We start from the raw sequence: 25,675 nt of genomic DNA on the forward strand, positions 1-25,675 counted from the left end.
TCTTTGCAAAGCAGCTCCAGCTCAGTCAGATTAGATGGACAGTGTCTGTGAACAGCAGTTTTCAGATCTTGTCACAGATTCTCGATTGGATTTAGATCTGGACTTTGACTGGGCAATTCTAACACATGGATATGTTTTGTTTGAAACCATCCCATTGTTGCCCTGGCTTTATGTTTAGGGTCGTTGTCCTGCTGGAAGGTGAACCTCCGCCCCAGTCTCAAGTCTTTTGCAGACTCCAAGAGGTTTTCTTCCAAGATTGCCCTGTATTTGGCTCCATCCATCTTCCCATCAACTCTGACCAGCTTCCTGTCCCTGCTGAAGAGAAGCACCCCCAGAGCATGATGCTGCCACCACCATATTTGACAGTGTGGATGGTGCGTTCAGAGTGATGTGCAGTGTTAGTTTTCCACCACACAGTGTTTTGCATTTTGGCCAAAAAGTTCCATTTTGGTCTCATCTGACCAGAGCACCTTCTTCCACATGTTTGCTGTGTCCCCCACATGGCTTGTGGGGGACACAACACCTTGTATGTGAGGAGCAGGATTTTGAATTCAATTCTGGATTTAACAGGAAGCCAATGAAGGGAAGCCAATACAGGAGAAATATGCTCTCTCTTTCTAGTCCCTGTCAGGACTCTTGCTGCAGCATTTTGGATTAGCTGAAGGCTTTTCAGGGAGTTTTTTGCACATCCTGATAATAACGAATTGCAGTAGTCCAGCCTGGAAGTAATAAAAGCATGAACTAGTTTTTCAGCGTCACTCTTAGACAGGATATTTGTAACTTCAGAGATGTTGCGCAAATGGAAGAAAGCAGTCTTACATATTTGTTTAATGTGCGTTGAAGGACATGTCCTGGTCAAAAATGACTCCAAGGTTCCTCGCAGCATTACTGGAGGCCAAGGTAATGCCATCCAGAGTAAAAATCTGGTTAGATACCATATTTCTAAGCTTTTCAGGGCCGAGTACAATAACCTCAGTTTTATCTGAATTAAGCAGAAAGTTGGCGGCCATCCAGGTCTTTATGTCTTTAAGACATTCCTGCAGTTTAACTAATTGGTGTGTGTCATCTGGCTTCATGGACAGATAGAGCTGGGTGTCATCTGCATAGCAGTGAAAATGTATGCTATGTCTTCTAATAATATTGCCTAGGGCAAGCATGTATAATGTAAACAGAATTGGTCCTAGCACTGAACCCTGTGGAACACCATAATTGACCTTAGTATGTGAAGAGGACTCTCCATTTACATGCACAAATTGGAGTCTATTAGATAGATATGATACAAACCACTGCAGTGCAGTACCTGTAATACCTACAGCATGTTCTAATCGCTCTAATAGGATATTATGGTCAACAGTATCGAACGATGCACTGAGGTCTAGTATAGTTGTCCTATGGACAGATTCCCCCACCTGAGCTGTAGATCTCTGCAGCTCGTCCAGAGTCACCATGGGCCTCTTGGCTGCATTTCTGATCAGCGCTCTCCTTGTTCGGCCTGTGAGTTTAGGTGGACGGCCTTGTCTTGGTAGGTTTACAGTTGTGCCATACTCCTTCCATTTCTGAATGATGGCTTGAACAGTGCTCCGTGGGATGTTCAAGGCTTGGGAAATCTTTTTGTAGCCTAAGCCTGCTTTAAATTTCTCGATAACTTTATCCCTGACCTGTCTGGTGTGTTCTTTGGACTTCATGGTGTTGTTGCTCCCAATATTCTCTTAGACAACCTCTGAGGCCGTCACAGAGCAGCTGTATTTGTACTGACATTAGATTACACACAGGAGCGCTGTATGTAGTCATTAGCACTCATCAGGCAATGTCTATGGGCAACTGACTGCACTCAGACCAAAGGGGGCTGAATAATTACTCACACCCAACTTTGCAGTTATTTATTTGTAAAAAATGTTTGGAATCATGTATGATTTTCATTCCACTTCTCACGTGTACACCACTTTGTGTTGGTCTTTCGCGTGGAATTCCAATAAAATTGATTCATGTTTGTGGCTGTAATGTGACAAAATGTGGGAAAGTTCAAAGGGGCCGAATACTTTTGCAAGCCACTGCATATAATACTTCCACACAAGACAGTGCACGAAAAAAGATTTTGAACATATACAAGCATACACTTTGTGCATGTGTGCACCTTGAAAAAAGGTTATGTCTATATTTTGTGCAGCTTTGGGGTTTCTTGAAAGTTGCCAGTAGTAAGACACTCAAGCCTTTGTTGCTTGATATCTTGCAACATAAAATTTGTCGCGATTAGGAAGAATTGCCTGCTGAGTCATAAACTCAGCTCAAATATGTAGAGTAATACTTCTCCTAGTCTCATACAGCTGAAGATTATTTTATAAACTAGTTGATAGAATGTAATCTATCTTGGACACCACAAGGAAGGAACAGTGTTACAGCTGTTCGTAATGTTACACTTTTGTTTTTTGTAATTAAGGACACCGAGGGCCTTGGTTGTCTGTTGTTCATGCTAAATATCACATTATAACAAAATTTTAGTCTTTTGCACTTCACCTGTGGGGTTTTCTCATTGATTTCTTTGCATCTCTGTTCAAAGCATCTCCAAGGTGAAGCTGTGGTTTGTGGTGATATTTGAAGTCTAAAAGCATGCCAGCTGCTTGTGGCATTGACGTTGTACAGTCATAACTGCCTTCCTGATATCAGTATCACAAAAAACAAGTCACTTTTATGGCATGTTGATCTATTGATAAGGTGGAGACAGGCCTGCCTTTTCAAGTGTTCAGGCACTTAAGAAGTAGCCTACTTAAGTGGCATTTAAGCACGCATAGAATAACTGATTTGCGCTCAGAACAAACCTTCCCACAGTGAACAAAATAAATCGATATGAATAAAATTATAAATTTTAGGAGGTTTATAAGATGTGATAACAAAGCATAATGTAATAAATGTCTATATGCCAATAACAATCGCATTAAGTGGGTAGTTATTCAATAAAGCTATGCAGTGCTGAGGTTTGTCCCCTTGAGAATGTTCTTAGAAGTAGAATGAGTAATTGGATTCTCGCCTGTCCTCTTCAGTTCAGCCCTCTCTTTCTCTCTCGCTCTCTTCTGCTCCCCCCCTCCCCCCAAGATCCAGGGATAGTCACTCTGTCTGGCTTTCCGTTGAACACCTTGCTGCTGTGACAGCAGTCAAGTGAAACTCGGAATTTTAAAGAGAGGGAGAGAGAGATACGGACAAAATTGCGTGGCTTCAAAATAAAAGCACCAATGACCAAAGTGTGAAATTGAAACTTAGTCAAGTTCAGTTTCCTAAAAAATATAGGTAACTAAATTACTCTATGGCTAAATTTAGTTCTTGTTTTTTTTTAAAGATGCATATGCTTTTAACAAACACATAGAATCTGTCTGAGATTACAAGATGAGTTTTTTGCATTATTTAATTATTATTTATTTATTTATTTGCTTAGGTTTTATTTTGAAAGTCTAAAGGAAAAGTTCCCTTATTATAGTAAACTCGACAGCTGCCGGCGCGGACACCTAGTTATCTGTGGACAGGCTTCGCGGTGGTCGGCTTCAATTATCGTTTTACTGGGACACTTTTTTTAATCGCTCACTTTCCTTTAAAAAACAAAACAAAAAACGTTTTCACGGTTTCGAACTGCTGCTGCCGCAATTACCGGGAAAAAAAATAGCAGCAACGGTCCAGGATGAACTTTTCCTTATCCCGGTTAACATTTTCGCTTCTTTGATTGGAGAATCCCGGGCGTGTGGAACTACACTTTTCCATTTTTAGTGGGTTCACTGCGAGTGGAACAGTGGGCGAAAGTGTTAGGTGAAGACTTTGAACATCATAAAGCGTGGTGGTGATTTTCACGAGGAGACCTGAAACCTCGAATACTGACGGGGGAAATATTCAAGGTAAGCCTACGCGCTCATGGAAGAATAATGCTGCTGTTGGTTGGCTTTAGAAACCTAGGCTAAAGTTAAACACACACACATATGTATATATCACATTATCTCTCGCTCTCTCTATATATATATGTGTATGTGTGCGTGTGTATAGAGAGACAGAGAGATATGTATATATCACATTATAGATAGCTAGATAGACGTGTGTGTATCTATTTATGTATGCGTTTGAGTATCTCTGATATACATTTGCACCTCAATTAATTTATGAAAACATTTTGTGAATAAAATATAAACTAAAATAATCTTACTAAATAATCTTTGTGCTATAAAGTGATAATTAATTTACAAAAACATTAAAAAGGAGAGAGATACTAAGGCTCATTTGTTACATGCCCTGTAAGATAATAATGGTGGTTCAGTGTTAGTATTTATTATAAATGGCTTGGTTAACAGTGGTCGACCCATTTTTAATGTGTTATTTTGCCTTGTTTATTTCACATTAATTTCTTTTTTCATTGCTTATGTGCGTGCTTGAGCTAGGAATACATCAGTGCGCTGTTTACAGTAAAAAGGTTGTGACATTGGTTACCATTTTCTTCACCTCTCTCAGCCTGTATCTGTACAAAGAGGTGATGTCTGGGTTCATGCTGCTGCCTGAAGGCAGCCATCAAAGGTAGTGATAACAGCTCGAACTTGCTCTCCTTACAGCTGTAGCGTGCGGTTTCCTGTCAGTGATGAGATGCAGAATCAAAAGACTTCACTCATGTAGAAAAAAAAAACTCCTGAACAACAGAAGATGGGCAATGGCCCAAATTAAATTAGATAAAGCAGCACATGCAGATATGAGAACTACTGGAAACTGAAAGTGATAAAGTAACAAATGAGAAGGGTATTTTTTTTTAACCATTCATCTTGAGAAATGCAAATGCTGCTGTGGTTGTGTGACTCATTGCAGAAAGCGCTTCTCCTTTGTGCTGACTTCTTTTTTTTTAATAATGAGGAAAAGAAAGCCGTTGATGGCGAACCAAAGCCCTTGGCGATCACCTAAGGCCACACTGGGGGTGATTTAGACTTAATAATATGCAGTCTTTTGTCCGTGCCAGAGTTCGTATGTGTGTTGTTTTATTGATTTATTCATATCCCCGAAGGAAATGTGTGCAGCATTCCACCTGCTCCTCCAATTTCCTCGCAGAGTATGTCGAGATACAGATAAAGGAGCCATGTAATCACATGCACAGACATGCACCCTGCATCACTGTGGTGCTATGGGAAGGTATGCAAGGTCCAATGCAAATGTACCCTCAGGAACATTCCCCACGACCCATATTCCACCTAACCTTGAAAAATATCTCCGCATTCCTGCTTTGACTCAGCTTTCCTGGGGTTTAGTTGAGTGTCTGCTGCATGTGGTGAGATGAGAAAAAACAAACAACTTATTACAAATAGAATCTCACTTTGAGACTCATTCAGTAGCCGCTCAGCGTTAGTGCTGTAAATCAACATGACAGCAGCAGCACTGCTGGGCCCGTTGCTTCATGTAATGTGCTTCAGAAAAACAAAAACGTCTTATCTTTTAGGAAACGGTTGCACAAAAGTGTAGCCCAGTGAAGTCTCCTCCTAGCAGCACCATTTAAGCCAGTGTTAGAAAAGGCTTGAAATGCTTATTAAGGACCCCTTTTTTGTCCCTTAATTGATTCTGTCATTTTTCTTGATGAAAAATCATATAGAGCCATAAAATAAGTAAATCCAAACACATACGTACGTTTCAATGCAATCAGCGAATATTCTAATTTAAAAGTAAGTGACAGCTTTGTAAGTGTAAGCTGTCAGTATGGGTGTGCACAGTTCTTTTAACCACTGGCTGAACCAGCCTCTGAATCAGCCAGTGGTCTTTGACCCTTATTCATGCTCGCTGTCACTTCAGCTCTAAAGCCTGACAACAAAGAGCAGCTTTTGTTCCCTGGCTTACTCTTCTTCCATGCACATTCTTTGCTGCTTCAGTCTGCTGCTTGTAGACGAGTGGGGTGAATTTAGATTGAAAACTGCCACAGGAAACAAACTCAGGCTACTTTAAAGGCACATTCATAATAAATATGTTAATATGTCTATAATTTAAAATGCTCCAGCTTGTTCCAAGACTGAGGGTAAAAGAAATGGTGAAACTGGATGGGTCGTTTTTTTTTTCCACATATTCAACTCAGGTGACTAGTCAGCAGAATAGAAGGACAGACATGAAAAGCAGTGACAGAAAATGTTACCCTGAGGTACTTTAAATCTTTGAGAATGACAGGAAATGGTATTTTCAAGGTACTTTTACTGAAACCAGGTCACGTATATCAAAGGGTTTAATAGGAGGTGCTTATCATTTGTAGAAAACATTCTCATTAACTCATGAAAGATTAAACTAAGAATAGACTAAAAATGTAAATGTTGCCCCTTTTCACAAGTGAATTGTATAAGGTGATACCTAAGTCTTGTGAGATGTGTATATGAAATAAACATTTACTTTTGAAGAGAAATGCTAATGTGAGCATCCTAGCATGCCCTCAGTGGCAACGCTGAAATGCTGATCCTAGCAGTTTCATCTACTGTCGTCAGAGCTTCATCTTTTCGTGTTTGGTTGAAAATCAACCCAACTGACAAGTAAATTATAATTCACTAGAAGATAAGTCTGTCACACGCATTTACATTAAGATACTTTTGGTATACTTCGTTGCTCAGTTATGGCTATATCTAGCAAATGTGTGTGCTGCATAGATGCTAGAAGTCGTGGCGTGGGCTGTGTCCCAAAATAACACAACACACTTAACATCTAGCCCACATTGCACAGGTCTTTGTCTGAGGCGATGCAACGCGTTTCAGTTCATCTGCTAGAGGTGTGAATTACCAAAGACCCAAAGGGGCAATATTATCATAATACCCAACTCAATGATACAATTTATTGTGATTCTGATACTTTTGCTAAATATTGCAATAAGTTATTGTGATATATTGTGTTTTATCATATATTTTCTGTTGCAAATGATGTCTTCAGTCATTTTTTTCTACAGCAAAGTGTGATTGTTAACCAGCCAGACTGACCAACACAGTTTATTCAAACTTGTAATTAAAGTTGCATGCACCTGACAAACTGAACTTTTTCTATTGCAATCTAGTCCAGTTTACTGACTAACTAAAATACTTTCTATTTACTTACCAATTCAATGCAAACATGTAGACTATTGTACCATTAAATAAGTCTTGAACCTAGAGAGTGATCACCATTTCTGAGATGTGAGGTGTTGTATGAATCCACTACCTGTGATGTCCACATGTGTCAGGTTAATGCAACCCTTTCTGCTGTACCTTTCCTCAACTTTGCACTTCCCTTCTCTGTAGAACCTAGGTGTGGCTGTATACATGAAAAAGCATTGAGATGGTGTCAAATATCTGGATCCCATTGTCTTCATCAAGACCAGGTGATCGATATGTTATCTTCTTAGCTCACTCTGAATTGGGAGGTAGCTCTAGTGTTTACTTTGGCATCCATGGCTGATTATTTTCAGACTTTTTACTATCATACAGTACTCTTTACAAATCCATCTACTTTGTCTTGCCCTTGTAAGAAAAAAATAAGTCCATGTGTCTGATTTAGATGTAGATGGCACTTTTTTGGTTTTCGTTCTTTTGCTTTATATCACCCACACCAAAAAGTACCAGTAGTCAGTACTTCGTTTTCACATATGCCAGAACCAAAACAAGATTATGCCTGCCTAGAAAGGTAACTACACATTGCTGTCAACGCAGCCCATACAGTTGGAAGCGCTGGCCACAATGTTGATCACTACCTTAGACTACCTTATATTGTAGTACAAGCGTAAACCAGGTTGGTTATGTAGGTCAAAGTACAACCGCAGCAGATTTATTGGTACTCTAGCACAGTGTATTTGTGGTAGTAAACTGCTACCAAACATACACCGCAACTGTAAGTATAACAACTATAACCCTGCTTGATAACCAAGCGGTAGTCTCTATTGTAAAGGCATACATAAAACAAATTTAAACTACTGGATTTTTGAAACAGATTTGTCTCTTTATTATTATTACAATTACCTATCCTCAAGCTAGGGCTGCTCAATTAATCAAGCTAGGGCTGCTCAATTAATCGAATTTTAATCACGATTACGATCTGGGCTTTCAACGATCATTAAAAATGACTGAGCCGATTATTAGCCCCTCCCTCGTGCTTTACTCTCACGCTGCTCCGTGTGGCAAATCAAGCGCACCTCTCTGCATTTCCAACATGTGTCACAACAATTAAGAAGACCCAAGGGAAGCTCGGAAAGCTATGCAGAAGTTATTTGGGGAGGAGAGTGACTGCCGTTGGTTGAAAAGAGAGGTAAAAGAAAAAAAACTTCAGTGGTGTGGAAACATTATGGGTTCTACTTGCTAGCGCAATAATTTGTTTTGCATATGAAACCAGAGGAGTTGTACTTACATCTTATGCCATCAGCTTGTCCTCGGTCACGGTTCCCTTCCACATAAAGCTTTGCAAAAATTGCATAAAAAGCGCTTGCAGGAACAAAAAAATAATATTCCAGAAACACGCTTTTCCGATCCGATCAGCTGTTCGTAACACTTCCCACATTGAACAAGACGTCAACGCGAACTATCGCATGTCCGCCATTTCCTGTCCGAAACCGACTTCATTTTCACGGAAAATGTAGTTTTTTACTTGTAGGCCTTAAAAGCCTATACTGGTGTTTTTATAAGTCATGTTTGACTTTTCTGAATAGTTTCTGTGATGCTTAGAACTCGAATTGCACTGCTGGAAATAGTTTATTTTGATGCACATGCTGCTTTCTTTGCAAATTTGCATCATAGGATTGTTTTTTGTTTTTCCTGCAGTATATAAAAATTGATGTATCTCCAAAATAAAACTATGAAGACACTCAAAATAAATTTACTGTGGTGGGAAACTATGTTTTGCAACTTTTTTGTATTTAAAGTTTTGAGGGATAAGCCTCTTAAATTTCCCCAAGTAGAAATATATGTAAAAAAAAAAAAAAAAAAAAGGTTTTCAATTGTTTTGTAGTTTATTGCACTTTTTTGTAATTAATGTAATTACTATGGACTTAATGCATACATATTATTAAAATATGGGCTATAACAGTTGTATAGCAACTTGAAATGCTCCCAAAAATGGCACTACAGCATGTAAAAAAAAATAATATAAGCTCTGGTGGACTTGGTTCTATGGTAGGTCTTAAAGGGTTAAATAAATATCGTCAAATAATCGAGATCTCAATTTCAGTGAAAATAATCGTGATTATCATTTTTGCCATAATCGAGCAGCCCTACCTCAAGCTTCACAGCCACTTCATTACTAACACCTTGGTAGTTCAAGGTTGGGCCCTCGGGCCTTCAGATTGCCTAAAATTTGCGTGTTAAAGATTCAAAAACATTAGAGAAACAATCTTCAGAGATTTTTGTCCATATTGACACAATAGCATAACGCATTTGTTGCAGACTTCTCATGTCCACTTCTCAGTGTAGTTTATGTTTGATGAATGAGAATGAAGAACGGCAAAGACAGTCGGCCTTGATGAGCAGAAACGTTTCAAACTTTTGTGGCAAAATATATTAGGTTTGGATAATTCACTAGCAAATATAAAAGTGTTACATATCCATGTACCTTGGAACACAGATTGCGTACTCCGTCTGGTATCATTTTCTGCCATCTGTGTCACACATTGTTTTGACTTTTGTGCCATAGTGTGAGAACTTGTAAAGATGATTCATATAGGCAGGTGAGTCAGACCCACATATGTCATTACTGGAAAACAGAATCAAGCAGACGGGGGAATCACAAGTGTTGTCTCGTTAACACAGTTGTGGGTAGTTTGAATGGATGCATGTGTTCACATAAATGCTGAGGCAAAGGCTCTTATCATATCATCTTATAAATGTGTAGGAGTGACAAATGGAGTGAATTTAGTTTCTGGATGTGTGGAGTCTTTGTGCTGAAAGGTGAGAAATTCTAAGACTGCTACGGTATGCGAGCACTGCGTCTCACTAACACACTTCCACGTATGCCAGGCTTTGGTCATTGCATCTCTTTCACACCCACATTCACACAAGCATAGGAAGTGAAAGAAAAGGGGAAATTCTTGTGCTGAATTGATCCCTGGCCAGTGTACATGAACAATAGAGAGTGAGTGCAGAATTAGAGATAGTTTACACGACAAGCTGAAATATTGTGTAAGAGAGAGTGGATATATTTGTTTAAATTATTTGTGTCACTGCAAACTTTGCAAAGACTCGAACCCAATTATATAATTGCACATAAAAGATTTGATAATAGGCATCATTGTCACCTTAACTAAGCTTACAGTGTGTGTTCACTCTTGTAGCTCTGGGTGTGGTGACAGTGGCCATTTATTTTTAACCTCTGATCTCTTCGTAGATATGATGAGAAAACTGTAATGAGCAGTTCGTGGGTGATGCTGCTACAAATCATACACTAATGCTGTGTGTGAATTCATCACCACTGCGATGCACCTGATATTTCACCCCAACTCTAAATTTAAAGTTTGGGGATTGTGTTAAGTACGTATTGGGACCATGGACTCTATTATGAAGATGCAAACAATAAGACATAACAAATTAAGACAAACATTTTAAAGCCTCAAGATTGGCCTTCTTACCTATTTATTTATTTATTTATTTATTTATATAAATAGGAACTCTCTTTGATGATATGGGTAGTTTCTAAAATGTACTTTCATGAGAAACGGAACAGCTGACAAAGTAACCACACCCATGTTTATTCACAACTTCATTATTTCAGCTTATATGTATATATGTAGGAGGAGATCAGCTGACATTTTGAGCCAAACTAAATTAGGGTTTTGTGGAAGGATCATTTTGGGAATTTTAGCTCGAAAAAGTCCAAATTGGTGTGTAGGTGTAAAGGTCATATGTAGGACTTTGATGACACTATTGTCGTGTTTTTATAACCTTAGAATGATCCTTTTGTATCTACAGAGGGAGGGACTCCTGTTCCTCCGAGTCCACCAGGAGAGACAGAGGTGTGTGTTTAGGTTAAGGTACCACAACAGCTCATTTCTGTCCTAGCATGGTACCATGGTACAAGGGCCACCAAACAAGCTCATCACTTACTGCTTTTGAAGATTCATCCAAGCTTTGGTCTCTTGAGCTTTCGTTTCCGTTGTAATAACATACATGAAACAGACCGATGGAATTGATGTTTTTCCTTAACAGATGTCTCTCTCATGAGACACACTGATAACAGCAATTATCCCATGCTCAAGCTTACTTCTTCTTAAGCCACTTCATTAAGCACACCTTGGTGTTACAAGGTTGGATCCTTTTTGCCTTCAGAACTGTTGTAACATATTCAACAAAAAAACATTCCTCAGATGTGTTGGAGCATATTGACATGATGATATTACACAGTTGTTGCAGACTTATCAGTTGCAAATGCGTGATGTGAATCTCCCATTTTGCATGTGCTCTGTTGGATTAAGATCTAGTGAATGAAGAGGCCATTTGAATTTGTGAAACGGTGCATCATCATCCTGAAATCAGTCATTAGATGATGGCTGTTCTGTGATTGTAAAGGGATGGACAACCATAGCAACAATACTCAGGGAGTCAGTGGCATTTTGGAAGTTATGTACAAAGACTCCACTCTGACCTGCTGACCTGTTGATACAGGACAGAATGCTTTTATTAACACCAAATTCTCACCCATCAAACTATTGCAACAGTTTATCGTCTACCTTTGGTGAACATATGTGGATTGTTATTTGAGTAATTGTTGCCTTCTTATCAGTTCAAAGCAAGCTCCTCCTCTGAACAACAAGATATTTTTACACAGAGAACTGCCGCTCAGTGGATATTTTCTCTTTTTCTGACCATTCAAGGTTAACCGTAGAGATAGTTGGGTGGAAAAAATACAGTAAATTGACACCACCAATCACATCGTTTTCAATATCTCATAAATCACTTTTTTCCTGACATAGAGGCTGAAATTATGATACAGAGCTCCACAATGAATCATGTTATTATATCATATTGTATCATGCTATTCTAGTAAAAGTTGTAATTCAGATAAATAAGTTTTCTAAAGATCCTAAAGCCTTGATAAATGAAAAGACAGTAACATATTTTAAACTACAATATCTGTTTAACTGAGGCAGAGAAATATTACTGCACTCCTTCCTGGCAGGTCACTATATTACACATTAGTTTCTCAAGCATGCACCGCTTGAAGTTACACCTTAGCAACTTTTTTGCTTTTGTCACTTTTAAATTATCAGAGAACGAAATGCCAAAACCACACTTTGACACGGAAAATACAAAGGTTTCATTTTCACACGTCTTTGTGTTAGATAACTGAACTGAAAAGTAAACTGTGGGATATTTTGATATTGTCTTCTTGGCTTCATTTCAAGAAGATATCTTATGTCAAACCACAGTTCTGCATCACAAGAAGTGTCGCAGCTGAGAGAACTGGCTGGTGTGACGTGGCATCTTCACAGGAAAGCTAATGTTCAGCTGTCGCTCTCAAACTAAATGCTTGAGTAACAAGTGGTGAGGCTTGTGTGTTGACTGGGATGACCATAGTGAAGACATGTGACACAGATAACGATAGAACAGACTAACGCTCTAAAATTTAGAGCATTCTCATGTCGGTATATATAAGAAAATGCAGTTAATTCAATATGACTTTATTTACATGACAGATTATTATCTCAAGGCAATTTGTACTGTAAGCTAAAAACCCTACTGTTTTTATAGAGAGAATCCTAACAACAGACATCCTCTATGAGTAAGTATATGGCAATGGTGGGGGTGAAGAACTCTCTTTTGACACGAGGAGACCTCAAGCAGAACCAGGCCTTGGGAGGGGCAGCCAATTGCATTGACCAATTTGGGTGTCAAGAGAAGGAAAAGGGAGGAAAGAGGAAGATATAGAGGCAAAAAAACAACAAAGAACTGAGCATGTTAACATCACCGACTTATCAAACTCTAAAACTGAAGCCAGGCCAATAGAGCATCAGTGAAAGTGCCGCATAATGCAAAAAAGTAAGGTAGCATTTTGTGTGTTCATCAAATAAACCTCCTGTTTGTGTGTGTTTGTTTGCTTATTTGTATGTCTCTGTGCATTAATGGGTGGGTTGTGCAAGGCTTATATCTTTCTCAAGTATCGAGTGTGGGTGTTATAAATAGCAAGCTGTCCTCTCAGGATATGCAGTGTGATATTTCCCTGTCTTTCTATTGTTCTTTTTTCTGTCTGTCTGCCTGCTTTGTCTGTGGTTCAACAGGTTCCTGTCTGCTTTTTTGATTATTTTCCAGACATTCTCACTGTCACGCATACCATGCAGTAAACCCACGCGACGTGGTCACAGATCTAGTATTTGTTAGGTTTTAACTTCCACGCTATGAGCTTGTCTGGATGTGGTGATGTAAAGCAATGACACCAGACTAGGATGAGTTTCCGTCTTTGGTTGAAATTGAAAATGACAAAAATGCATTTGTGGTTATTTGAGACATGTCCGTCTGTTGACAGTCATGTGATTCTCTAATATGATGCAAAGTGGATTTTTTTCAAAGAAAATTCCCAGTTGTATATTTTTCTGCTTTAGACACTAACTGGTGGTGGACATGGAAACTGTCAGTATAAGCTTGCTTGACTATTCAGCACTTGACCTTGGAGGAAAAGCAGCTCACTGTAGGGTTATGGAAAGACTGAATTGCTGATGCATGTGTATGTGTTCTCATTCCCGTTACAAGGGGAAGACTGTTTCCATTGATAAGAGCTTAGAAAGGTCGCTGTGTTTATTTTGAGGCTGAACTCATTTGTGTTCACTGATATATAAGGACAGATAACAAACCAGGCGTCCAAATGAGAATGGTATCACTAAGAAAATGTCATTACATTAAACTGGGAACTTTTTGTTTCGTTTTTTTATGACTTCATGTAAAAAGAATGTAATTGATATGCTTTTTTTATTTGTTCTAACATTTTCTATATGTGGTTAAAATTGGCTGCAAATTAACACTGTGCTCTTTCATTTAACCATGCACACACACACACACACACACACACACACACACACACACACACACAGTTTTAGCCACTGATTTTAATGGTGCTAAATTGCTGTTCTCCTTGCATAAGCATTTACGCAGTTATAAATTTGTTCCCCTTTTAAAACCGTTTCACTTTTTGTATTTCTGCAGAACAGATGTTAGCAACCGAGCTGCAGCCGATGGATAATCTGAAGTTTGCGCTCTTCTTAATCATCCTCACCACTGGTAAGATCTTAGAGATACTTTATCTTGTTCATCATAAAGCAAACTGCATTCATGTTGTGCCACTTCCTACATTATACGTTATGTTGCCCTTTTTATAGATATTCTAGAAGAGACATTAAATGAACATGACAGAATTCTCAAAAATATATTAGATTATCAGTTTTTCATAGCATTTCCTTTATAGTATTTTTCTCTATGTGACCTCTGTTTGTGAGCATTAGACAACTAGAGTGCCTCAGATAGTAAGGAAATACTTTGCTGACACAGGAGAGTTAAAGCTTCCACTACCATAAGAACTCTTCGGTCAGTATCATAAAGCAAGGCAGGACACATGGGCTCCAATAGGAATCAATGCAACGCCGAGCTCATGAACTGATCATAAGTTTAAAATTTGTAAATTGTAACTGTGACCTATTACCCAAGTGCTGGCAGACACACATTCATTTACATGTCAGTTTTCTGCCCTGAACCTAAAGTCTAGCCAAAGTAGTGACATTTTAGCAAACAATGCAGGTAGATGGCAGGATTGTGTTACTGAATGCGGAGGTGTAGTATTCATTGCTTTCAGTCATGTAACCAAAGCAAAGCCCTGGAGGAGGAAAATAATATAGCGACAACATGCTAGGAAACACTCAGTACTATAGAACTGCAATACAACCCACTAAGTTTCCCAGTAGCTTCAAACCACAAATATTTAAATCACCTCAGTGAAGAGAAGTGAAAAATATTATTTGAGCACTTGTAGTCCACATTGCAAAGTCCCTGCAAGAGGTCTACTTTAGAAATGCTTAACTTCTCTCTCTTGAATAATCCCTGCCCTTAAACTACCACCAGGATGAAAGCACATACAGTAGAGTGCAGCAAGAGGGTTGTTTTTATCATCTGGACTGGTCACTAATACCATTGTGAAGTAGACGAAATTTTTCATTTTCAAAACAAGTGGGAGAACCAATTAGCTAAATGTGTTAATTATGTTTTAATACTGTGTGCTGTATTTTAACAGTTTCCAGTAACAATGACAATGACCTGGACTGGAACTTTTGCGGCACATGGCACCATGGCAACAACCCCCTGAGCCTGAACCTCAACATCTCTACTGGCTGTAAAGGAATCTCCATTTCAGCCAGTGAGAGCTTTCTGTCCATCAACGGGCAGATCACAGCCCAGTGTAGGAGATCTGAAGTGATTACCTTCAAGCACCTTGGACTTGAGTCAGGGGAGGACATCAAGTTCTGTCTGGACTGGGAGCCACTGCTGGACCAGTTAATGCTGACAGTAAGTGATAACAATTTTTAAATTTAAGTGTGGGTTCTAAATGCTATTTTTTTTTTTGTTTCATCATTTGACACCCATTATTTTACTCAATAACATTAAAGTTCAGGAGAACTCAACTAAAAATGAGCGTGAGGTAGTTAAATGAAAGATGTGGAAAAAGCACATGTGTATAATAATATACCACCACCACATTCTAAAAGCCATATAACAAAATGTAAAATTTATATGATGTTCTGTACACTGCATACACTACACTAGCTAAATTCAAGATTATTATGATAATTTCTGTTTTTTGTTTTTGTTTTTCCTGTTGTGATGTTCAGGTAGGAGAGAAGAAGCTTATTCTGTGCTCACCTGCAAGCCTGCAGGATTCCTGCTGCACTGACCTGAGTGATGGCCCAAACACACAAGGAGCAGACTACGGCATCCTCAATACCGAGATTAATCATGATTTCATCACCGACAAAACACGGATGGCGTACAACTTTCAAGCACATTCCACCAACTACAGTAAGGAAGATTACACATATTGTGTCAGCATATTCTTGATAGAAAATCTGTGAATGAAATATATTTAGCAAAAAATAAAATTGATGTTCTGTACTGTTTTATTTGTTCCAATAACTCAGTTTGTCTGTAATGTTGTTCATATTTAGCTTTGCTGAACCAGCATTTCAGATTTCTGTTATCAAGTGCAGCATGTTAGAATCAGAACTTTCTCTTCTTTTCTGTTTTTGCAGCAGAATTATGTGAACAGGCGAAATGGGAATCCGGCCCCAACAAGTAATTTCCTCTCTTTTCCTCAAATGCACCAGTTTATTGCAGGGATATCATGGCAGGATGTTGTAGACTTGATCCTTCCTGAAGTACACAAACTTTGATTACAAACGAGGAGTGAAGACATTAGCTGTCTGATGTAATATTGCTCCATTCAAATGAAACATGACAAACTTATAATCATGGCTGTGCCTGATGTTTGTGTCCAGGTGTGCTGAGCCTCCATACGCTCACAAATCTGATGTGGAGATGAAGGAAGATTTCAAAGGCCACAGCGTCACATCACCTGTAAGACAAACACACAAAAGTTAAAGAGACTTGTCTTCAGATTAACCTTTTCTTTTTCAAACCAACCAGTGTGAGAAGGCTTTGATGATTTATTTTTAGAGAGTGGATGCTCTGTGATAGTGTGTCAGCTGTTGTATTGCAGTGTTACTGTTCTGAACTACCTCATCTTACAATCTCATTTAATTATAGCTACATTATAAAAAAGATAAAATGATCAAAATGTTATTTGTAATAAACTATACTGAAACAAAATGAAATTGAAAAATAATTGAAATTTAATAAAAACTAATGATAGCTCAAGAAGATGATCATTGTGTCAGGGATGAACTAAAAACAACATTTGCAGTTCATTGTAATTAATTTATGTCGCCCACTGTGGCACACGGATATGTTTTTATAGGTAAAAAACAACACTTGAACAACACACAAAAATGTCCCGCTCTGCAGAGTAATATCACCTCTTAAATCCAATTATTAGGTTTCTGTAGGTTTCACCTGAATCACACATCTGCAGAAGTGAGGTTTCACTTTCAGTCATACGACTGGGATGAAGATTCATATTTTTAGAGTTTGCACTGCTGACATTAGCAAAAAACCTTCTTTGCATCTGAGACTGTGTGCTTCCATTTTTAATCCAGACTTACTTTACAGCACATTTTTGAATAACCTAGAGTATTCATGCAAGTAGAGGGGAGAAGTGATGTAGTACAGAAAATAGGGTGGGAGGTTAGTCACATAAAAGTGACTGATGGCAGCATTCTACTGACGATTACAGGATGGTGTTGAAAGCTGACTTTTTTTTTCCTCTAAACGACCCTAAAATAGAGTCATTTAGTAACCCAACAATCTCAAAGCAGAGCCACAAGCAGAGCTGCAGAGTGAAGCAGGTTTTGCTTACATTGTAAAAACTCACAGTTCTTATATGTGCTGTCTTTTCCAGGCCATTGCTGGTAGACCTGTCAAGTCCAATATCACTGTCCACCTCCCTGCTGCCTTAAAACAAGCTGTGAAAAATGTTAGCAATGTAGCCTGCACTTTCTTCAAGAACATCTCCCTGTTACAGGTAAGGCTGTTTGCCTTCAGTCGATACAGGCACATATGACAGGATTTCAGGTGACCTTATTTAGCTGTCAGCCTGCAATTTTTTCCAGTGTTCACATTTGCGATTCTATCTGGAATACTTTTGTTGCTTTGTGTGCAAATATTTATGCTGCATTGTGTAAGATGAAGGTCAAGTTGTGTGTGTTTGTTTCAGGAGGCTCACAAAACTGCCAAGCCTATCAATGATGTGGTGGAAATCACGGTGGAGAACGAGATCATCAGAAATCTGCCTGAACCCATTAGGATAGATTTTTACCATGAAGCCGTATCTGTAAGTTTGTGTGTTTCTGTGGCGTTTAGCCTGTATCAGTACGCTCCCCACCCACTTTATATTACTTAAAGCTACTTCCTTAAACTGACACTTACTGTACCAAATAGTAACTGCTGAAATTGACTGCAATGTGCTGCAGTACAGATGTCAATACACACACAGGCTGTCAAATGTGGCTCAGGTGTGGATGCTGTTAAAAGACAAACAAGATGGTTTTTACTTCCGTGACGTCTGCATATCTACCTCCACGGTGCAGCAAACACACAGAAACCACTTATAGGTTTCTTTTCTAACCTTATGTCTGGCAGAAACAGACTGTTGTTTATGCAATTTATGAGGCTGTCTATTGCATCTGTGCAATGCACACAACAACACATAAAAGCACCTGTGACGTGGATATTCTTTGACATTGTGGTGACATTGCAGCTCATGTCTCTCCCCTCCTTCTTTATTTCAGAAAAGAAAAACAAGGGCATGTGTTTCATGGGACACCAGAAAAGGTTGGAACCATTTAGAGATGAATATTATGTGCTACTTTACATATTTATCTGTATTTTCGTTTATCATAATTTTCAGCAATGCGGATTGATTTGATATTTCCCTGTTGCAGATTCTCTGCAGGTGAACTGGTCGAAGGATGGATGTAAGACAGAACAGAGTGGGGAAAACCACACTGTGTGTCAGTGTAACCATCTGACGTACTTCACTGTGCTGGTGGTGAGACATGCGGATACACTGCTTTTCATACAACAAATAAACAACAGACAGAAACCAATAGTGATGAGATTAGTAATGATTTTTAAAAGATACACAGAAATCAACAGTCTTCATTGTACCAGTGTGTCTTGTGAAGGCCATGTTGCTCACTGCACTGTTTCCTATGGCAGGACCTGAATCGTCAACCAGTGCCCCACCTGCTGGAGCTTACTGTCATTACATATCTGGGATGTGCCGTATCTCTGATCAGCTGTGTTGCTCTTATAATATATCTCTGCAGGAAAAGGTACAGATGTTATTAATGTAATATACAATATAGATATTTTTTTTATTATTTTATTATTTTAACTTTCCACTGACTTTCAAGGAGGCGATCAAAGGAGCAGTCCTTGCCCATCCATGTGGGCTTAGCTGTGTCCCTCGCCTTCCTCAGCCTGATTTTTTTCTTCAATGGAGTCCTGGCTAACGTGGGAGGGGAAAGTGTGTGCACTTGGGTAGGAGCAGTACTTCACTACGCCCTCCTCTGCTCCTTCGCCTGGATGGGCATCGAAGTGTTGCACACTTTCTGGTTGGTCTACATGGTCTTCACCCCCCGTCTGAAGCCCTACATTTGGAACCTAGTTGGTTTTGGTGAGTTTCATTTCTGAAATGTATCTCATGACACATAAAGGTAAAGCACATGTAAGACTCTTGATTATTCTTTTCCAGCTCTTCCTGCTGTTCCCGTTGTCATCCTGGCTCCAATAGGTGATATTTATGGGCTCATAGAGGTGCCACCAAGCGAAGACCCTGAGAATCCATATAAGATGTAAGCCTTTCCTTATCTGATCTAAAATTATTTGGAAAGTGAATAAATACAAGCACATGCTTGTATTTAAAATCATGCTTTCAAGGCAACAGCAAAACATTTCAAGGGGATTATGGGAATCTTTAATAAAATGCTGAGCATATTTTGAACATCATTTGGCCTTTATATTTGCATTTTTATTCTGGATTTTTTTTTTTCTTTGTCTTCTGACTGTTTGATTTTTCCAGGTGTTGGATGGATATAAATGAGAATAAAGGCTGGCTAGCTTTCTGTTTGACCAACATGATGACTCTGGCCCTCCTGGTGTCATCTGGCCTTGTGATGCTGTTCCTGGTCTACAGGCAGATCCGCACCAGGGATGAATGGAAACAGAACCGAGTGGCGTTTCTCAGCATCTGGGGCCTCAGCTGCTTATATGGGACCACTTGGGGTCTGGCCTTCCTTAAGTTTGAGCCCATTTCTACCTTTATTCTCTTCATCACCTGTATCCTCAACTCATTTCAAGGTCAGTGCTTTTGCTGTACAGTGATTCCAGATTACACTTCAGGTTTAAAATGAGATGTTATACTTAAGGACAAGTACCATAAGGATATTTTGCAGACCATCACGTGATAGATGAGCAGTTCGACAGTCATGATGACTGAGAGATGCTCTCACTCTCATACATTCTCCTACAGCTGTGCGAACACTGAACTGCTCCTGATAATACAGCTCACATGGACTCTTTGCTTTTCAGACAAAAACCAACATGGCCACTCACTTGTAAATATCCAGCAAAAGAAAAAAGGAAAAAAAAATTAAACTGAGGCATGAAATGCCATGCATCTTCATCTTTCAAAATCCTTCGGGAGTTTCCAGAGGCATTATATTATGCTGGATACCCCTAATTTGCATATAGAACCCTACACCTCAACTTTATGCAAATAAGGAATGTGTACCTCAACACCACATAGCCTGTAACACAATGCAACTTTACCTCAGTGTGTTATGTAGATGTTTTTGTAGCACAGTAGATGGAAACAATGGAAATGACAGACTCCTTGGACACATGCCATTGGCTTTGCAAACATGATGAGCTCATGTTTATGAACTACTTTGCATTTGTTCTTATTTATGAATACATTCCAGAAAGCTGTCAAAAGAGGATGATGATGCTTCTCAACATTAAATTACATCATTGTCATCTAATTTATAGCTTTTAACTATTTATAGTCAGTTGTTAGATGGGAGTATATTCATTGTTGGCTCATACACTGTGACTGTACATGTGGAGCCAGTGGCCTATTGTATCAGTGTGGGAATGAGACAATGGCCATGATTAATCAAGGCCTTCAGTTGCTGTTGCCTATCAGAGACAAAGCTGTTTCCTCTCACATGCAGCATGCTTGTTTTTGATTCAGCACCAAATATGTGATTTATTAACCCCATTATTGCTGCATAGTGGTATCAGAATGTGTTCTATGCCAGCCATATAACATGCAGTGGCTAAATGCTACGTCTGTAAATGACCCTACCTACAGGTGTATTATTTTCTTAAACATAGAAACAATTTAGAGCCCAATCTAGCTGTTTGCTGACATGACATTATCTGCATTTATAATGGCTGTACGTTTGTATAGAATAGGATTCTCTGCAACTTCCTTGTTGCTAGCACACAAGCTTGGAATGGTACGAACACGAAGACCATCTGATCCAAGCAAAGGCAGGCAGCATAGAAATGACTAAACTATGTCTCGTAACAGTAAAACAAGATTAAAGATTATTTTTAAACTGAATCGTTATGATATCATTGTAAGAACTACCACATAAATGATACCACAGATTATTTATTGTATTATATTTTTGTCAGCAGAAGTTGTTGTAAATAATATGGTTTATTTTTTACAAAACAGAATATAATTTTTCATTTTCTGTTCATCATTTTTAGAGTCATTGTTCAGCTACATCCAGGCAGCTGATAAAAACACAAGTGTATTGGTTCACCTCTGTACACTGTAAAATAATTTATTTTCAAAAATCCTTTAAATAAAAAAATATTAAATTTATGCAATATCTTTGAGTTAAAAAAATATTTTAAGGCTTTTGAATGATTTTAGAAACACGTGAAGTGAGCTGTTCTGCTGAGGAATGATAAGATAAGATAAGATAAGATAACCTTTATTAGTCCCACACGTGGGAAATTTGTTTTGTCACAGCAGGAAGTGGACAGTGCAAAAGTTATGACGCAAAAATTAGAATACAATAAGAATAAATACAGTACACAGCTGTACAGAATAGAATAAAATAATATACTATATACAGTAGAATAAAATAGAATAAAAATATACAATAAGATAAAAATAGAATACGAATGCTATATACAACTGAGTAAAAATACAACGATGCCAGAAAAGATTATTGCACTTAGTATTATTGCACATGTGTGGATGTGTGTGTTTGTTCAGTTAAAGTCTTTGTTGTGGAGTCTGACAGCAGTGGGGAGGAAAGACCTGCGAAATCTCTCCGTCCCACACCGTGGGTGCCGCAGTCTCCCACTGAAGGAGCTGCTCAGTGCTCTCAGAGTCTCCTGCATGGGGTGGGAGACGTTGTCCAACAGGGATGACAGCTTAGCCGCCATTCTCCTGTCACTCACCACCTCCACTGGGTCCAGAGGGCATCCTAGAACAGAGCTGGCCCTTCGGATCACCCTGTTCAGTCTCTTCCTGTCCCCAGCAGAGATGCTGCCGCCCCAGCAGACCACACCATAAAAGATAGCAGAAGCCACCACAGAGTCATAGAAGGTCTTCAGGAGTCGGCCCTCCACCCCAAACGACCTGAGTCTCCGCAGCAGGTACAGCCTGCTCTGCCCTTTCCTGTAGAGGGCGTCTGAGTTATGAGTCCAGTCCAGTCTGTTGTTCAGATGAACACCAAGGTACCTGTAGCTGTCCACAGCCTCAATGTCCATACCCTGGATGTTCAGTGGTTGCAGTGGAGAATGCTTGTGCCTGCGGAAGTCTACCACCAGCTCCTTGGTTTTACTGGCGTTGATCTGGAGGTAGTTCAGCTGGCACCAGTCCACAAAGTCTTGAGTCAGTCCTCTGTACTCCTTGTCGTCCCCATCAGTGATGAGGCCGACTATTGCAGAGTCATCAGAGAACTTCTGCAGGAAGCACTGGGTGGAATTGTGGGAGAAGTCTGCAGTGTAGATGGTGAAGAGGAACGGAGCCAGAACCGTTCCCTGTGGGGCCCCCGTACTGCAGACGACCCTGTCCGACACACAGCCCTGAGTCCTCACATACTGTGGTCGGTCGGTGAGGTAGTCCAGGATCCAGGTAGTGAGGTGATGGTCCACTCCAGAGTTCTCCAGCTTGTCCTTCAGAACCGAGGGAAGAATAGTGTTGAAGGCACTGGAGAAATCAAAGAACATGATTCTCACAGTGCTTCCAGCGGTCTCCAGGTGAGCGAGGGAACGATGTAGGAGGTGAATGACGGCATCATCCGCTCCAATGCCAGGCTGGTAGGCAAACTGAAGTGGGTCCAGTGATGAGCTTGTTAGGCGCCGAAGCTGAGCCAGGACCAACCGCTCCAGGGTCTTCATCAGGTGGGATGTCAGAGCCACCGGCCTGTAGCTGTTGAGGTCCTTGGGGCGTGAAGTCTTTGGCACTGGTACAACACAGGAGGTTTTCCAGAGCTGTGGTGGCATTTACTGCAAATAACAGATATTAAAGGCTCATTTTTTATGTAGTATATCTGAGAACGTTTTGCCACTGACTTATTCTTACTGCAAATCATGCTCGTTTCCTGCTAGCATATTTACTGCAAATTTTCTGTCCCTATCACACTCACGTCAAAGATTTTTTAAAACAATCAGATACTGTGGCAACTGAGTAAAAACAATCCATTTTGAATCTTGGTTTCTCGTCTGTCGCTCACAGGTTTCTTCCTGATGCTGCGATTCTGCATGCTGGACTGGATGCAGAAGCAGGCTGGTGGCTCTGGTCTTGGCAGCAGCAGCACCGGATCTACCAGGCAGCACATGCTCCAGGCCCAGGAGAAGAGTTAAATGAACAAAGATGCAGAAGCCGGACTTTGAATGTAAAAATAATGCCAGTATACCACCAGTGATGGAGGAGCTGGAGGTTGACCAGGACGTTTCTCCTGGAGGAGTGTTCTGATGAAATGTGTCTGTCAGGGGTGGTAACTGCAGGAGAATATGAGCTACAGCTAAAAAAAAAAGGTACAGCAGGTTCTCCATATATCCTACGTTTCTTAACTCTGTAACTCGGTAGTAACGAGCACAAGTTAGCTGTACGGGCAAACACAAATATGACCTGCTGTGTAACTGTAAAAGTGAAGATGGGTCAGTATTCCTTCCCAAACATAATCCAGCTGCTGTAACTTCTCAAACTTTGAGTGTACAAACCTTTTTTATTCACTCTAAATTATTTATTCTTGAGCTTGTGTTCTATTTAGTAATCATTACAACAGGAGAAAAAAGAAACATTTTACAAAATATATTTGCTGTTTATTTATAGCTCTATATGTCACACATTCTGAGTTATAATTAATTTTGGTGGCGATTAGCTAAATATTATATATCAATAATTCACTCAAGTTGCATTACAAAAAGGCATTTAATCACTTGATTCTTTTAATTTAGGCCCGTGGCAAAGAAATGACAGTATCACTCAGGAACTCCTTAATCAGGCCTAAAGCCTGCGTTTGCAGAAAAGCTAGACTGGCTCTAGTTGTACAGGAGGGGGATGTCAAAGTTCAAACTAACGTATGTGAAATTAGAAATTGTAAGTTGGAAATAATTATGAATTATTCCCAACACGGAAATTGCGAGCAGGAATAGACGCAGGTTACTGTTCTATTGTATATAAAAAAAAGAAAGCTATATAATACTATTGACGATGTTTTGAACTTTAGATAAGCTTTTTATTTTATATTTTGTATCATGTATGCTTTTTTATAGCTGCTTCCTAAGTTGTTTAAAGTAGCACTTTAGATTTTCGGTCATTTAAACATGTACTTGTTGAGCCTCAGTGAGTTTTCTTTTGAACTGTTTTAATGTGCAGATGGTAAATTCCATATTGCATTTGTCCACACTGTAAATTAATAAGTGAATATTTTATAAATGAATCCAGAGTGACTGTTTTTCTTTTTTTCAAACCTGATTATCAGACCTTTGTCTTTAAAATGGGCCAAAATGCATTTATTTGGTTGGATGCGTTCCAGTATTAAATAGAAATGTAAAATTGTCATGTATTTCATTGGCGTTATGTTTCAGTCATGTCCAGCAGAACTCACATATGTAAGCTTTTAGATACTGTGATGTTTGCACTTTTTTCAAAATTTTAAAACTAAAATATATGTCACTCAATTTAATGTGTATATTTTGGTTTTCTGGATATATATTGACTTTTAATTAAAAAAAATCTTTTGGTTAAAAATGTCGAACTGCTGTGTGTTTGTGTAGATGCATGCCACACTGCACAACAAGAACATTTGCAGCTTGCTGTTTTCCTGTTCCCTCCCTCTTATCTGCTTCCTCCCCTGGGTTTTGTTTTTTCTTAATTGTTGCTTTCTTGCTGCTTGTTTTCCATCTCTATTGTGATACAGTGCGTACGTATTTGGTGGAAGAAGCCAGCCTGATACTTCGAAGAAAAAATTCATGGCTTTTCTTAATGCCTCAAAAGACTTTCATTAATAAATTTCATGATAGTGTTTTACATTTTTTTGCACCATAGCAATAAAATACATCCTTGCTCCTAGCATATGGATGTCACATTATTCTGTCTTTTCAGACATGGTGTCTTTCAGAGGACAGGTCTTTGTTCCAAAGATTCAATGGAAACATTATTTCATCATCCTTAACATGTAATATATTCATAATAAACTAAATAAAACAGAACACTTCACACTGACTTTCCCTATTGAAAGGAATAATAATACATTATATTAAATATGCAGGCCCTAGCCTGGCGACCCCTATTGGATACAGACACCCTGGTCAGGAGGGAAGTAGTGTTACCACTATGCCATCCAGCTGCTATATATACACATTGTGCCAAAATCAAGTCTTAAAATCATTGTTCAAATTCATAATTGGTCAATTTTAGTGTTTAAAGGATAAAACGATTATTGAAATTGCATGTATAATTCCTTGAAGCTTAAAAGATCACATTTTGAGTTTAATCAAAGAATTTGAAACTAGCACATGGTGAAAATATGCAAACTCCCCAGGACCCTCGTGAT

The 25,675-nt window shown here is 39.1% G+C and overlaps 1 protein-coding gene across 2 annotated transcripts; it reads left to right on the forward strand.

Annotated features, from left to right (window-relative positions):
• The first annotated feature begins 3,489 nt into the window (after positions 1-3,489).
• On the forward strand, positions 3,490-24,870 carry adgrg1 (adhesion G protein-coupled receptor G1). 2 transcript variants are annotated; one of them, XM_026175606.1, is made up of 15 exons: positions 3,490-3,878; positions 14,124-14,198; positions 15,202-15,473; positions 15,797-15,983; positions 16,214-16,256; positions 16,460-16,538; positions 17,479-17,601; positions 17,794-17,910; positions 18,368-18,410; positions 18,521-18,627; positions 18,798-18,913; positions 18,995-19,257; positions 19,336-19,435; positions 19,663-19,940; positions 23,350-24,870. In XM_026175606.1, the coding sequence occupies exons 2-15, from the start codon at positions 14,129-14,131 to the stop codon at positions 23,475-23,477; spliced, it is 1,926 nt and encodes a 641-aa protein (XP_026031391.1). In that variant the 5' UTR covers positions 3,490-3,878; positions 14,124-14,128; the 3' UTR covers positions 23,478-24,870. The 2 variants fall into 2 exon arrangements, with proteins under 2 accessions (XP_026031391.1, XP_026031401.1); XM_026175616.1 differs by having other exon boundaries at positions 14,129-14,198.
• Positions 24,871-25,675: the final 805 nt, after the last annotated feature.

The sequence above is a fragment of the Astatotilapia calliptera genome, chromosome 1 (genome assembly GCF_900246225.1).
Source record: "Astatotilapia calliptera chromosome 1, fAstCal1.2, whole genome shotgun sequence".
Classification (NCBI taxonomy): domain Eukaryota; kingdom Metazoa; phylum Chordata; class Actinopteri; order Cichliformes; family Cichlidae; genus Astatotilapia; species Astatotilapia calliptera.